This window comes from Carlito syrichta, unplaced genomic scaffold (assembly GCF_000164805.1).
Source record: "Carlito syrichta isolate Samal-C Ts95f unplaced genomic scaffold, Tarsius_syrichta-2.0.1 Scaffold309451, whole genome shotgun sequence".
Lineage (NCBI taxonomy): Eukaryota > Metazoa > Chordata > Mammalia > Primates > Tarsiidae > Carlito > Carlito syrichta.
The window spans coordinates 426,530-439,877 of record NW_007253547.1 but is presented as its reverse complement, the minus strand read 5'-3'; the positions used below and the strand labels follow the sequence as shown (position 1 = coordinate 439,877).

The following is a 13,348-nucleotide window of genomic DNA, read 5'->3' as shown; positions in this document are numbered from 1 at the left end:
AGTAAAATAGTGGTAAGGAGGACCTGAAAGAAGAGTGTATGGAAGTTATTGTTAATTGAGTACAGAGCTTCGGTTTGGGATAACAAAAAAGTTAGAGACAGATGGTGGCATTTGCACAACAACATGAAAGTACTTAATGCCACTGGACTATACACTTAAAAAGTGATTTAAATGGTTAATGTTATATATATTCTACCCCAATAAAAATAAATTACATCATTTTTAACTCTGTAATTTAACCTGAGATGAAAAAATTCAGATATCAGGTTTAAAATACACTGGGGTACATTTGTAAGTGTGAAGACCACTGGCCCAGATCACTGTTGGCATCCCTTTGACTTGTGTTGTCCTCCATAGGCTATGTGCTAAGCATTTAATGCATGTATTTACAGAAGTGTAAGAGTAGCCTGTATAGTCACCCCCCAAAAAAATCACTGAAAGAGCTTTATAAAGAGTAGTTAATTATATCAGCAATCCATCTTAGCTAAAAATCCCACAATTTCACCATCTCAACCTCCTCATCAGCTTAACTCCTTTTTTACCGTTTATATCTCGGCACAATGTCACTTCATCAGGGTAGCCTTCCCTAGGACAGTACTCATACCATGAATGATCAGGACCAGCTCCTTATTATATACTCCTATATTACCCTAAACTCTTCCTTCATTATATTTATCACAGCTGGTCACTGATCAAGCCAAGTAAACAGGTTCTTTCATGAGACTATTCTCCATGAGAACTAGTACCTACCTATTTTCTTTACCACTAAATGCTCAGCACCTAGTATAGTAAGTGGCTTGCACATATTAAGTATCTAATAAATGTGTTGAATGATCATAGTATACCTGTATACTCTTTGATAATTTATTTACATTTAACTGTCTACTAAATTATAAACATTCTAACCATTATTTAATATCATTTGATGAAAACTATGCACGGAACTCCTTAGCAGAACCATTTTCACATATGTACAATTCTATGTTAATATCTCAAGGGTCAATGGACTTTCTGAAGCTTGCCTAGAAATCCCAGAATAAAAACATTTGCTGTTAAGAAAATTATATGAGGTGAAAAAAAATCTAACATCGTGCTCAAAAAAGTGTCTGGTTCACTCTGCCCCCTACAACTCCAGAAGCACCCTAGATTAATCTTCCTAAAACAGTTCTTACTCAACCAAAAGTCTTCAATGCCAAAAGGAATAAGGTTGAAAGATAAATGAACTCCAGAAGCAAAAAATTACTTCCAGCATCAAGGCCAAAGAAGAGCAGAAATCAGTTCAGACTCAGGTCCATGTTCTCCATTACCTAGTTTTCTTATGTGCTTACTCTTCTAGTTCAAATAGTCTCATCCCTTGCATTTCTTCCAGCTGAAATCATATCCACATTTAAATTCAGTTCAAATACAACTCTTCAATACAACTCTGCTTATCCTAATGACCTCTTCCTATGAGTTCCTATAGCATTCAATTGTGTAATCTTCATAATACTTATACACTGCCTTGTATTACATATGTAAATTAACTTATCCTGTCAGTTATTGAGCTATTGTTTCTCAGCTTCAAACTCACCCTCTACACTCCACTTTGTGCTAGGGCTGGGTCTCTGTGAGCCACATTTTTTTTCCTTTGCAGTTGGTTTCTTGTTAAGCTCTGCCAAAAGGGATGTAGAATAAAACTTGAAAGCTATAGGAGGACAATGGGTCACTCTTCAGATTGCTTCCAATTTTGTTTTTGCTTCCTACTGCTGCCAGTGTCAATCAGCAGCTGTTCTTCAGGCGACTAGCAGTTCATTATAGTAGCCATGGATGATTCCAATATGCAATTTTCCTGACACAGAACCAGCACCACCGAGCCCCTAAGAAACCCCAGCACAAGCCAGTCAGAACCCTTTTCAGAGTACTAGTACAAGGTCCTTCCTCTGAGCAGAAGACATTAGCATCAGCTGACAGCATGCCTTCTCAGAAGCCAGTTTTGGCTCTCTTCCTCTAAGTTTCTTTGCTTTTCTTTGCTCTCCCAGTTCTAGAGACAGTAGCTGTTTCTACAGTTGCTACCTCCATAACACCTTACTGTTCACTGTTCCTTGAATACCTTCTTAACAATTACTGATATTAAATTCTGTTAAAAATCACTGGTGTTTTTTTTTTTTTTGAGTTGGAGTCTCACTCTGTCACCCAGGCTGGAGTGCAGTGGCACGCTCACGGCCACCCCAGCATCCACCTGCTGGGCTCAAGTGATCCTTCCGCCTCAGCCTTCCAAGTAGCCGGAACTACAGGTGCATGTTACCATGCCCGGCTAATTTTTTTTTGATTTATCGTAAAGATGAGATCTCACCAAGCTGCCCAGGCTGGTCTCGAACCTGTAGGCTCAGGCAATTCCCTCACCTCGGTCTTCCAAAGTGCTGGGATTACAGGCTTAAGCCACTGCACCTGACCTGGTTTCTGTTACCTGATTAGACACTGACACACTACCTTATGCTGTAGAATAAAACTGCTTAGAAAAGCAAGGAGTAAAATACATGGTTATCTCTATCACAATACTTTGTTCATAGTAGACAGCCAAAATAAATATTTACTTAGGGAGTGAATGAAAAACTCTTACACCTACAATAACCATATCTCTTCTGAATATATCTTCTGAACCCTGCTCAAAGAACCTCATGATTTTCTAGCTAGTTTCTTCCCTTTGATTTTTTTTTTTCCTCCGTTGTATTCTCACTCCATCGCCCAGGCTGTAGTGCAGTGGCATTCTCATGGCCAACCCAGAGTCAACCTGCTGGGCTCCAAGTAGCCATAACTACAGGTGCACGCGCTACCACATCTGGCTAATTTTTTTTTTTTAATTTATTGTAGAGATGAGGTCTCACCATGTTGCCCGGCCTGGTCATGAACCTGCAGGCTCAGGCAATTCCCCGGCCTCGGTCTCCCAAGTGCTGGGATTGCAGGTTTTAGCCACCACGTCAGTTCCCTTTGATGTTTAAGAACCTTTTGACAAACTTTAAAACCCCTTGCAAGTATTTACTCATTTAGGGAAACCAGTTTTAGTGTTGCATTTAGTACCTGTTGCCAAATTTTATTACATAACTTGTTCTCACATGTATCTATTCTTACTTGAAGTAAACATTTAGGATAATTTCTAGGCTTACAAGTTTTTTTACTTCCATCTTCTAAATCCATTACTTTCTTTCTGACTTTTTCTCCAATTATCCCTCTGGATATTGATACTGATATTAGCTTCCCTACTAGGTTTTTATGCATAAGTAGGAGCAGAACTAGACAACCATCAAGATATACTCTAGCTCAGAGATTCAATAATTAATTATATAGTACTTCACCCAAATAAACCAACCATTTCAGCAACTTTTATTAAATTCATATTAACATAATTTGATAGATTCATCTAAAACATTCATTTTGCAGACTTTAAAAAAAAATTGTTAATTCCAAGGCCCAAAGTGACTTGTCCAAGATCAGTCATACAGCTACTTTCATTTTTATAAGATATAAATATAAATACTTTGCAGTGTAGTTAAGCTCCATATTAAAGCTAATTATTTTCTGTTAATTTCAGGTTAATCAGCTTTCCAAGTTTATAACGTAGAAAAGAATCACAATACCTTTTATTTGTCTCTTTCCTTCTGTGCTTGGCTATTTCTTTTAAGGCATATGGAAAATGACTCATAAAATGGTGCTTGAAATCAATAAGGTAATTCTTTCGAAGCCAGGCCTCCTATTAAAATAAGATTTAAAATATTTACAAGAAAAAAATGTAAAATAGCCAATAAAACTTGAAGAAATCTGACAACTTGTCAAATAATAAATGCTCCATTATAATGTCACCTTCAGTCAGTGATACAATGTGTAAATAAACTTTAAAATCAGAATGAACTGTTAGGAAACAATCAATTTTCATCCATAGATCCTTTTGGTACTTAATTATTTTTACTTGCACTGTATCTGCTGTCTGAGAAAAAGGCAAAGTAAATGCAATTTAAGAAAATTCTGAATTTGAACCACTAATGCAATGTTTACAAAACACACAAGAAAGTTTTCCTCCTGGTGTTTTATTTATACCATAATTATTTCCCAACAATTCCATTATTTCCCATTAACGGTACCACCTGAATTACTGCAATAGCCTCCTAACTGGTCTCTCGCTGATTCTCCTCTAATTCCCCAAAAGTCAATTCTCCACACAGAGAACGATTCTTTTTTTTTTTTTTGAGTCACAGTCTCACTCTGTCAGTCAGGCTGGAGGGCAGCGGCACACTCACGGCCACCGCAGCCTCTACCTGCTTAGGACAATTTTTTAAAAACATAAATCATGCTTCAAAATGATACAGGAGCCAGGCGCGGTGGCTCACGCCTGTAATCCCAGCACTTTGGGAGGCAGAGGTAAAAGGATTGCCTGTGACCAGGGGTTCAAGATCAGCCTAGCCAGCTTGGTGAGACCTAGTCTCTACAATAAATCAAAAAATTAGCCAGATGTGGTGATGCATGCCTGTGGTTCCAGCTACTTGGAGGGCTGAGGTGGAAGGATCACCTAAGCCCAGCAGGTCAAGGCTGCAGTGGTCATGAGAATGCCACTGCACTCCAGCCTGGGCAACAAAGTGAGACTCAAATGCAAACAAAAAAACAAAAGAAAAGATGGAAGGGGAAAAGGGTATGAGCATATCTATCTATCTGTCTACACATACATACATAAACACCAGGGGGGACAAAAAAAGTATACACATCTTAAGGAGATATTATCTATGTATTACTTTTTTGAAGTTGAATTGAATTATGGCCAAATTGTGTAGTATGCCATTTGCTCAAAAGATGGAGTTAATCAAATGAATGTTAGCATCACCATGTGACAGGACAAACAAAATGGCAGATGCACAGTTGTCATTCAATGAGCACAAGACCATTTTGAAGTGGTATTTGAAATTCAAGAACACTATGGAAGCAAACTGACAATGGAGATGCGAGTATTCAACAGAACCTCCAACATCCCTAACAACTGCATGCATTCTAGGTAAGTTTGGCATACACCACTGTTTGTGGTGTGCAAAAGGGAAAATCCTGGAGGCTACACACAGCAACAAGTTCTGGAGTAGTTCTCTGTAATCAGAAGTGTCTGGACGCTGATGGTAAACACTTGGAGTACCTCTTGTAATTACAGAAGTCAAATGTGACTTGTATTCATCTTGTGTTCTTGGTATATATTGAGTATTACCATTTTAATAGTTTTTTCATTTCTTAAAATGTGTATACAAATTTTTGGCACCCTCTGTATGTTTATGTAGGACAGGACTGGTCATTCACAGAGATAATGGTTGTTAGTGGAAGATAGTGAGCACACGGGAGCTCTATTTTTGCAAATCCAACATATATTTTTTAAATGTATGCTTCCTTGGAGTTTTCCATTCAAATTGCATGAAAAAGCAAATAAAAAGGAATATATGAACAATCAGTTGAGAAGTGGTATTCAGGAATCACAAGTGCATGCTTCCACATCTTCTTTGAACAAAAGACTGGACAGTAAATTACATTATTATTAATGTAATATAATATTAATATAATATAAATGAGACTGCATTATCTGCTCAAACCGAAAAACACCAGGTGGAAGACATCAAATTACTATTGCACATGTATCAAAGAACCTACAATGCATGTCAGTGACTGTTTCACACATTACCACACATTAGAATAATATAAGATATAAAATTTTGATTTTCTTGTCATAAGTTCCCCAATGTCCAAAATTCCATTACAAGCCAAATATCATTACAATAAAATAATCAGTTCCAATGCTATACTATTTAATATAAAGAATTCATTTTTCACTATTTCCTAAAAAATTACAGTCAAGTTGCTGATGGGTGATCCATGAGAGGTCTCTGAGTACAAAGAGTTAAATAAACATAATGCAGATCATATCATTCCTCTGCTCAAAACCCTCCAATGTCTTTTTGCCACACTCAGGTTAAAATCCAAACTCCTTACCAGGGCCACTGAGGCCCACATGATCTGGCCACTGTCACTCTTTTTCTCCTTCTTCTTCTACCATTCTCCCAGTACCTCACCTGCACAGGCCTTCCTGTCGTCCTCAAATATGCAAAGCTTGTTCTCAGCTTGAACTTGCTGTTCCCTATGCCGAGAATGTTACTCCCATAGACTTTTACAAGATTTGCTTCTTTACTTCACTCCATGACATTCAAATGTCTTATTCTAAGACAGCATTTCCTGACAACCTATCTAAAACAGCTTCCAGCTGGGCTCAGTGGCTCAGCCTGAGCCCGCGGGTTCGAGACCTGCCTGGGCAACTTGGTGAGACCTCATCTCTACAATGAATCACAAACTAGCCGGGTGTAGTAGTGCACACCTGTAGTTCTGGCTACTTGGAAGGCTGAGGTGGAAGGATGGCCGGAGCCCAGCAGGTTGAGGCTGCAGTGGTCAGGAGCGTGCCACTGCCCTCCAGCCTGGTGACAGAGTGAGACTCCGACTCAAAAATAAAATAAAATAAAATAAAACAGCTCCCCTTACTGTTTCAGTACATACTCTTTACATCCTGCTTTACTTTCATGTTTCTTCCTACACTAACAGTATATTATTTATTACTGTCTATCAACTCCAGCAGATGGTTGGCACCATGAGGGTAAGCACCATATCAATCATGTTTATCTCTGCATTATGAGAGCCTAGAACTATTCAAAAGACTCTCCTGCAATAATGGAACTGTTCTATATCTGCACTATCCAATACACTACCCACTATCCATATGTAACTACTGAGCACTTGAAATGTGGCTAGTGTGACTGAGGAATTGAATTTTAAATTTTAGTTCCCTGGCTGGGTGTCATGCCTCATGCCTGTAATCCCAGCACTTTGGGAGGTCAAGGCAGAAGAATCACTTGAGCCTAGCTAGGAATTTGAGACCAGCCGGGGCAACACAGTGAGACCTCAGCTGTACAAAAAATTTAAAAGTTAGCCAGGCATGGTGGCGCGTGCTTATAATCCCAGCTACTCAGGAGACTAAGGTAAAAGGATCATTTGAACTCAGGAAGCAAAAGCCACAGTAAGCCAAAATTGCACCACTGCACTCCAGTCTGGGTGAGAACCTGTCTCAAATAATAACAACAGTAATAATTAATTAATTTAAATAGCCACATTTATTGATGCTCAATAAAGATTTGAAAAAATACCCCAAAAAACATGACTGCAAATGAGTGTATTTGGTTGTAAACTCTAATCCTTATCGGAAAAGTAATGAGACATATAGAGAAAAGAAGCCAGCCAAGCATGAAAATACAAAAGCTAAGACACAACAAATTTCTTACAACGTACAATTATAATATTGACTCTGATGCTATTCATACAGGACCCTAAAAACTATAGTAAATTTAAAAATTAACTGTACTTTCATTTTCAATACTAGCTATATGTTGTAAGTCCTAAGACTCTACCTGACCCAGACGCCAATTTATCAATAGGAAAATCCATAGATTCCTAAGAGTTACAATTCAGCCTGTGGTGTATGACTTGAGTATAAGACCAAGGAATGCCATTTTCTTCTTCCTGAAGACTAGGCTGTTATAGGTCACCCAATATCTTAACTAGCGGTCAATAAAAAGAGGTGAGTAAGAGAAGAATTAACACTAGGAATGATTTTTTTTAAGAAACAGATTTTTAATTAAAATTCAGTTTAATGTAATTTTATACAGTTAACAATTTACTTTTTTTTTTTTGAGTTGAATTCGCACTCTGTCACCCAGATTAGGGTGCAGTGGCCACTCCCAGCCACCACAGTCTCGACCTGCTGGGCTCCGGCGATCCTTCCACCTCAGCCTTCCAAGTAGCTGGAACTACAGGCGCACGCTACCACACCCAGCTAATTTTTTTTTTTTATTTATTGTAAAGATGAGATCTCACCAAGTTGCCCAGGTGGGTCTCGAACCTGCGAGCTCAGGCAATCCACTCACCTCAGCCTACCAAGGCATGGGATTACAAGCTGAGCCACCAAGCCCGACTTTTTTTTTTTTTTAAGTCAGTCTCACTCTCACCCATGCAGCCTCGACCTGCTGGGCTCAGGTGATCTTTCTGCTTCAGCCTTCCAAGTAGATGGAACCACAGGCATGCACCACCACATCGGTTAATTTTTTTTTTTGTAGTTGGAGTCTTACTCTGTCGTCCAGACTGGAGTGCAGCAGCACGCTTATGGCCTCCACAGCCTTGATCTGTTGGACTCAGGTGATCCTTCTGCCTCAGCCTTCCAAGTAGCTGAAACTACAGGCACATGCCACCATGCCTGGCTAATTTCTTAATTTATTGTAGAGATGAGGTCTCACCAAGTTGCCCAGGCTGGTCTCAACCCCATGAGCTCAGGCAAGCCTCTCACCTTAGCCTCCCAAAATGCTAGGTTTACAGGCGTGAGCCACCATGCCCAGCGCAATTTACATTTTTATACTTTGTCTCTAAAGCAATGGTTCTTATCAAGTTATTACAGTTCAACATATATCTGCCAGGGTAAATTAGGGAATTCTATCAGTGGACATCTTTAAATAATATTCCTATCTGAATTAACCATCCTCCCTCAGTTTATTTCCGTTTTATGCACTATCTCAATTTAATATCCTGGTTTTCAACAGACTATGCAGTCTTCTAAACTTAGTATTCTACGTTATGAGCTTAATAAACATAGTCATGTCATAATAGCACAAACCAGTTCTAAAGCATACTATTTTATTTTATTTTTTTTTTGATTTGGAGTCTCACTCCGTCGCGCCGGCTGGAGTGCAGTAGCATGCTCACAGCCACCCCAGCATCGATCTTCTGGGCTCCAGTGATCCTTCTGCCTCAGCCTTCCAAGTAGCTGTAACTATAAGTGTGAACTACCACGCCTAATTTTTTGATTTATTGTAGAGATGAGATATCACCAAGTTGTCCAGGTTGGTCTTGAACCCACGAGCTCTGGCAATTCCCTCACCTCAATCTCCCAAAGTGCTGGAATTACGGCTGAGCCACCAAGCCCAGTCCAGACCATTTTAAATAGCCATAAAATTAAAGCAGTATTTAGATTCTTTATAAGTGCTACCCAAATGATAGGTAATCCAAAACTAGCACAATTAATGAATTTGTAGATTTTGTATTTTGGACCTATTAGTCTATACAAATACAAATGCCACTACCAAAGCAAGAAATAAAAGTTAACTGATACTCATATGCAGCCAAACACCAAAGCAGCTTGGAATTTTTATTTCTTGGCTCTACAGAAATGAAAGAAAGATGTACTGAAAATCCATGTTGAATATTATTATTTTTATTTTCTACCCCGGTCTTTCAAATAGTAATAAATCCATTTGAGGCTGTAGACAACATATACTTTTCTAGGAAACTGTATACATTACTACTGCCCCAAACCTGCACCACAAATTAACTGCCATATTGGAAACAAGCTTTGCTTTCTCAAAATCATACACTATACCTCTAAGCATGATTAACTTTCTGCCAATATGTGCAATGCATCACAAGATATAAAGGCTCAAAACTGTAATCAATAAAATGTCATCCCATTTGAAAAAGCAAGCCCAAAAACATCCCTACAGATGATGAGTAATAGGTTAACAGTAATAGAACAAGATCTTAAAATACATACCTCAATACAATTCCATAGTGCTCTTTAAAATTATCAAATACTATTTAATTTATCCTTGGTCTTATTTTATGACTTATAATGACTGCATAATGACTCACTGTAAACATGTACTTGAAATAAAAAAAACACAAAAACAAAAAGCTGCCTTCTCAGTTGTGTGTGTGTATCTTTAAGGATTCACACCTGCCTCGTCAAAATCCTTAAAGGAATTCTGTAAACCAGATGCTTCAAGCTTTAAAATCTCACTCCTTGCAGCTGCCCTTTTTAAGTGTGCCACCATATTAACTTAGCACCAATTTAATCTCACAGCTTGTTCTTCCTTAGTTGCACAGCGGAAGTGTAGCATACACTATATGCCACATTCATTATGTGCACAATACCTAAAACAATTCAACCTGGATATAAGGTCTTCAGTTTGGTTAACTTCTGCTAAACTTGGCAAGTATAAGAGACTACTCAATAAGCAACTTTTTTTTTTTTTTTTTTGAGTTGACGTCTCATTCTGTCGCCAAGACCGGAGAACAGTGGCACATTCCCAGTCACCACAGCCTCGACCTGCTGGGCTCCAGCGAACCTTCCAAGTAGCCCGAACTACAGGCATACAGCTACTACGCCTGGCTAGTTTTTGATTTACTGTAGAGATGAGGTCTCGCCAAGTTGCCCAGGCGGGTCTCAAATCCACGGGCTCAGGCAATCCAGTCACCTAGGCCTCCCAAAGTGCTGGGTACAGGATTAGCCACCGAGCCAGGCATAAGCAACCTTTTTAATCCTACAAGAGACCTTCAGAAACTAAAATGTTCCCATTTAATCTGCCATAAACAATGCATTGTAATTCTGTGAATTATACCCAATAAAAACAAATGGAACCAAGCAAATGAGTTATGCATTTCATTTTTTAAAAATTAAATAATCTCAGAAAAAGTACTATAATTTACAGTTTTGTGCAAAAGAAACAAGTTACCATTAAAAAATACACAACTTACTAGTAATAATAAACGGATTTCTAATTTTCCCACTTATAATAAAAGGCATTATTAAAAAAATAAAGAACACATTAGTTCTCACCAATTTATGAGTTTCATCCTGTTGTTTAGAGAGTTTCCAGAGAAGAGAAATAATATTAAGAACTTGCTGCATAACCTGTAAAGGTTCTCGTTCTATACCATTTCCAACAGAAGCAGCTAGTTGTGGAGGCACAGCTTCAAGCCAGCACTCAATTAACAATGGAATTATTATCTCAATAAATCCTTTCAGGTTTTCAGTAGACGACAGGCCTTCATCCACACTACTCAGTCCTCCAACCAGGTACCTAATAAAGAAGGGTAAGAATGGGGGGGGCGATGTAATGATTAAAAAATATTTATTATCCCTTGCTTAATTTAAATCTTAAATATAAAGCACCAAAAAAAGGAAACACCATGAACTGATAATTACATTGATCAAGACTAGCAAGAAAAATGAAATTCTAAGATGACAAAGCCAACAAAGATTACAAAGTTTTACTCTCATAGGCTTTGCTATAAATTAATAAGTTAATATTCTTTCAAATGACTCCTCCCATCAGTAAATCAAATCAAATCATGAGTAACCACATGAAAACTATGAAAGAAAGACAATTGTATGTCTTCCCACCATTAGCCATCAATGGTCAGCAGTTATAATTCAAAATAGGAAAACTGAGTGTGGACATAACTGAAAACCTTCTTACCGTAGCCTGAACTGTGAACTGACATTTGGCTGTGAACCCCCATTTTCATAAACCTGGATGTGTTGCTGGTCGTTGGCATGTTCCTTCCAGTTGATAAAAATGGAGTTGCTAGTGGCATGGGGATTTTCTTTTTGTTCCTGAAGTCCTTCACTTTCTCTCAACCTACTGGATCCATCTGCCAAGGCCTGAAGGAATTTACTGAGTCTCACTAAGACTTTCAGCCTCCATTGCTGAGAAGTGAGTCTCCGATTAGGATTTACAGAAAGTATCCAGGACTGGGATCTGTCTCTATTTACCAGTCCTTTGGACAGCTGCTGATGAGAAATAAGTTCTACAAAATTCTTAAGCAATATACTGCTACGGCCAGTAATTAGAGCTGGGTACTGTTCCAGCAGAATGTCCAAAACTTTTAAAGAGTCCTCCTGAATTCCTTCAGTAATGTGAGTCATGGCACTAGAGAGATGGGCACTTACCAAAGGAAAAAATGGAGAAATTTGTTCAGCTCGTATTTTGGGGGCCAGGAATTGAAGAAGTTGAACTGCTGCTAATCGTACATTAGCATCTTTATCTGTAAACACAGCAGTCACTTCACTTAATATATTTGAAAGGTGTGCATCAATTATAAATGGGTATTGAGACAAAAGGTCTTTAAGTCCAAGAAGAGCACTTTGTTTAACCCCAGCATTGTAGTGATGCATCTGTGACAGCAAATCCTAAAAATAAAAACAAAGACTTTAGGTGTATACATATATGCACATTTCATCATTTCAGATAAACATACTAACTAAAACTATGCTAAAAAGCTGACACTCCTTGGAGAAACTGCTTCAGTAAGTATATTTTATTTTTTTGTTGGTTTTTGTTTGTTTGTTTTTGAGTTGGAGTCTCACTCTGTCGCCCAGACTGGAGTGCAGTGGCCGCTCCCGGCCACCGCAGCCTCGACCTACTGGGCTCCAGCGATCCTTCCACCTCAGCCTTCCAAGTAGCCAGAATTACAGGCGTGCGCTACCACGTCCGGCTAATTTTCTGATTTTATTGTAGAGATGAGGTCTTGCCTGCCCAGGAGGGTCTCGAACCCGCAGGCTTGGGCAGTCCACTCACCTCAGTCTCCCAAAGGCGCGGGATTACAGGCTGAGCCACCAAGCCCGACTCAGTAAGTATATTTTAAACACAGCTTTTGTTAAGAGCAGAAATAGTTTTATCTTTACAATACTTTTAGTTTTTAAAAAATTAAATAATTTTCAGTCAGAATTTTCTCTTTTTTACATTAACTCTATAATCTAAAGTTACAGCAATCACCACCACCATTTATGTAAGGTTACTATGTACCAAACATAGTAGCTGTACTTATATACTCCTAGTTTTTTGTTTTGTTTTTTTTTGAGTTGGGGTTCTCACTGTCATCCAGGCTGGAATGCAATGTCATGCTCATGACTCACTGGACTCAAGAGATCCTCCCACCTCAGCCTCCCAAGTAGCTGGAGCAGCACTACCACACACAGCTAATTTTTCTGATTTTTTTGTAGAAATGAGGCCTTGCTATGCTGCCTAGGCTGGTCTTGATCTCCTGAGCTCCAGCAATTCTCTCACCTCGACCTCCCAAATTGCTGAGATTACAGGTGTGAGCCACCATGCCCAGCCTCTGCCTGTTTTAAGTCTTTAACAAAGTGTTTGAGTTTTATTCAGAGTATACTACTTGACAATTTTGTCTGTGGAATAATGTATGTAATCTCTGGGGGATGAAAAAACTTTAAAGATCTTTCTGATATTAATTAACCTTCAAAGTTTAAAAAGTAAATCTAGAAAAATGTATATCCTCACAAAGATCTGTACACAAATTTTCATACAGCATTATTCAAAAAGGTCAAAAAAAGCAGAAATAGACCAAACATTCATCAACTGCTGGATGACCAACAAAATGTGACCTAACCATACAACAGAATTCATTTTTTTTTTTTGAGTTGGAGTCTCACTCTGTTGCCCAGACTGGAGTGCAGTGG

At 38.6% G+C, this 13,348-nt stretch overlaps 1 protein-coding gene across 3 annotated transcripts in view; it reads right to left on the bottom strand.

Annotated features, from left to right (window-relative positions):
- Positions 1-13,348, bottom strand: part of TEX10 (testis expressed 10) — a 54,736-nt gene that overhangs the window by 36,245 nt on the left and 5,143 nt on the right. For all 3 annotated transcript variants that reach the window (XM_008067256.2, XM_021717175.1, XM_021717174.1), the window contains exons 3-5: positions 11,349-12,061; positions 10,706-10,949; positions 3,615-3,727 (exon numbers count right to left, since the gene is read on the bottom strand). In XM_008067256.2, coding sequence (XP_008065447.2) covers positions 3,615-3,727; positions 10,706-10,949; positions 11,349-12,061 — 1,070 coding nt within the window. The remainder of the gene's footprint in view (positions 1-3,614; positions 3,728-10,705; positions 10,950-11,348; positions 12,062-13,348) is intronic.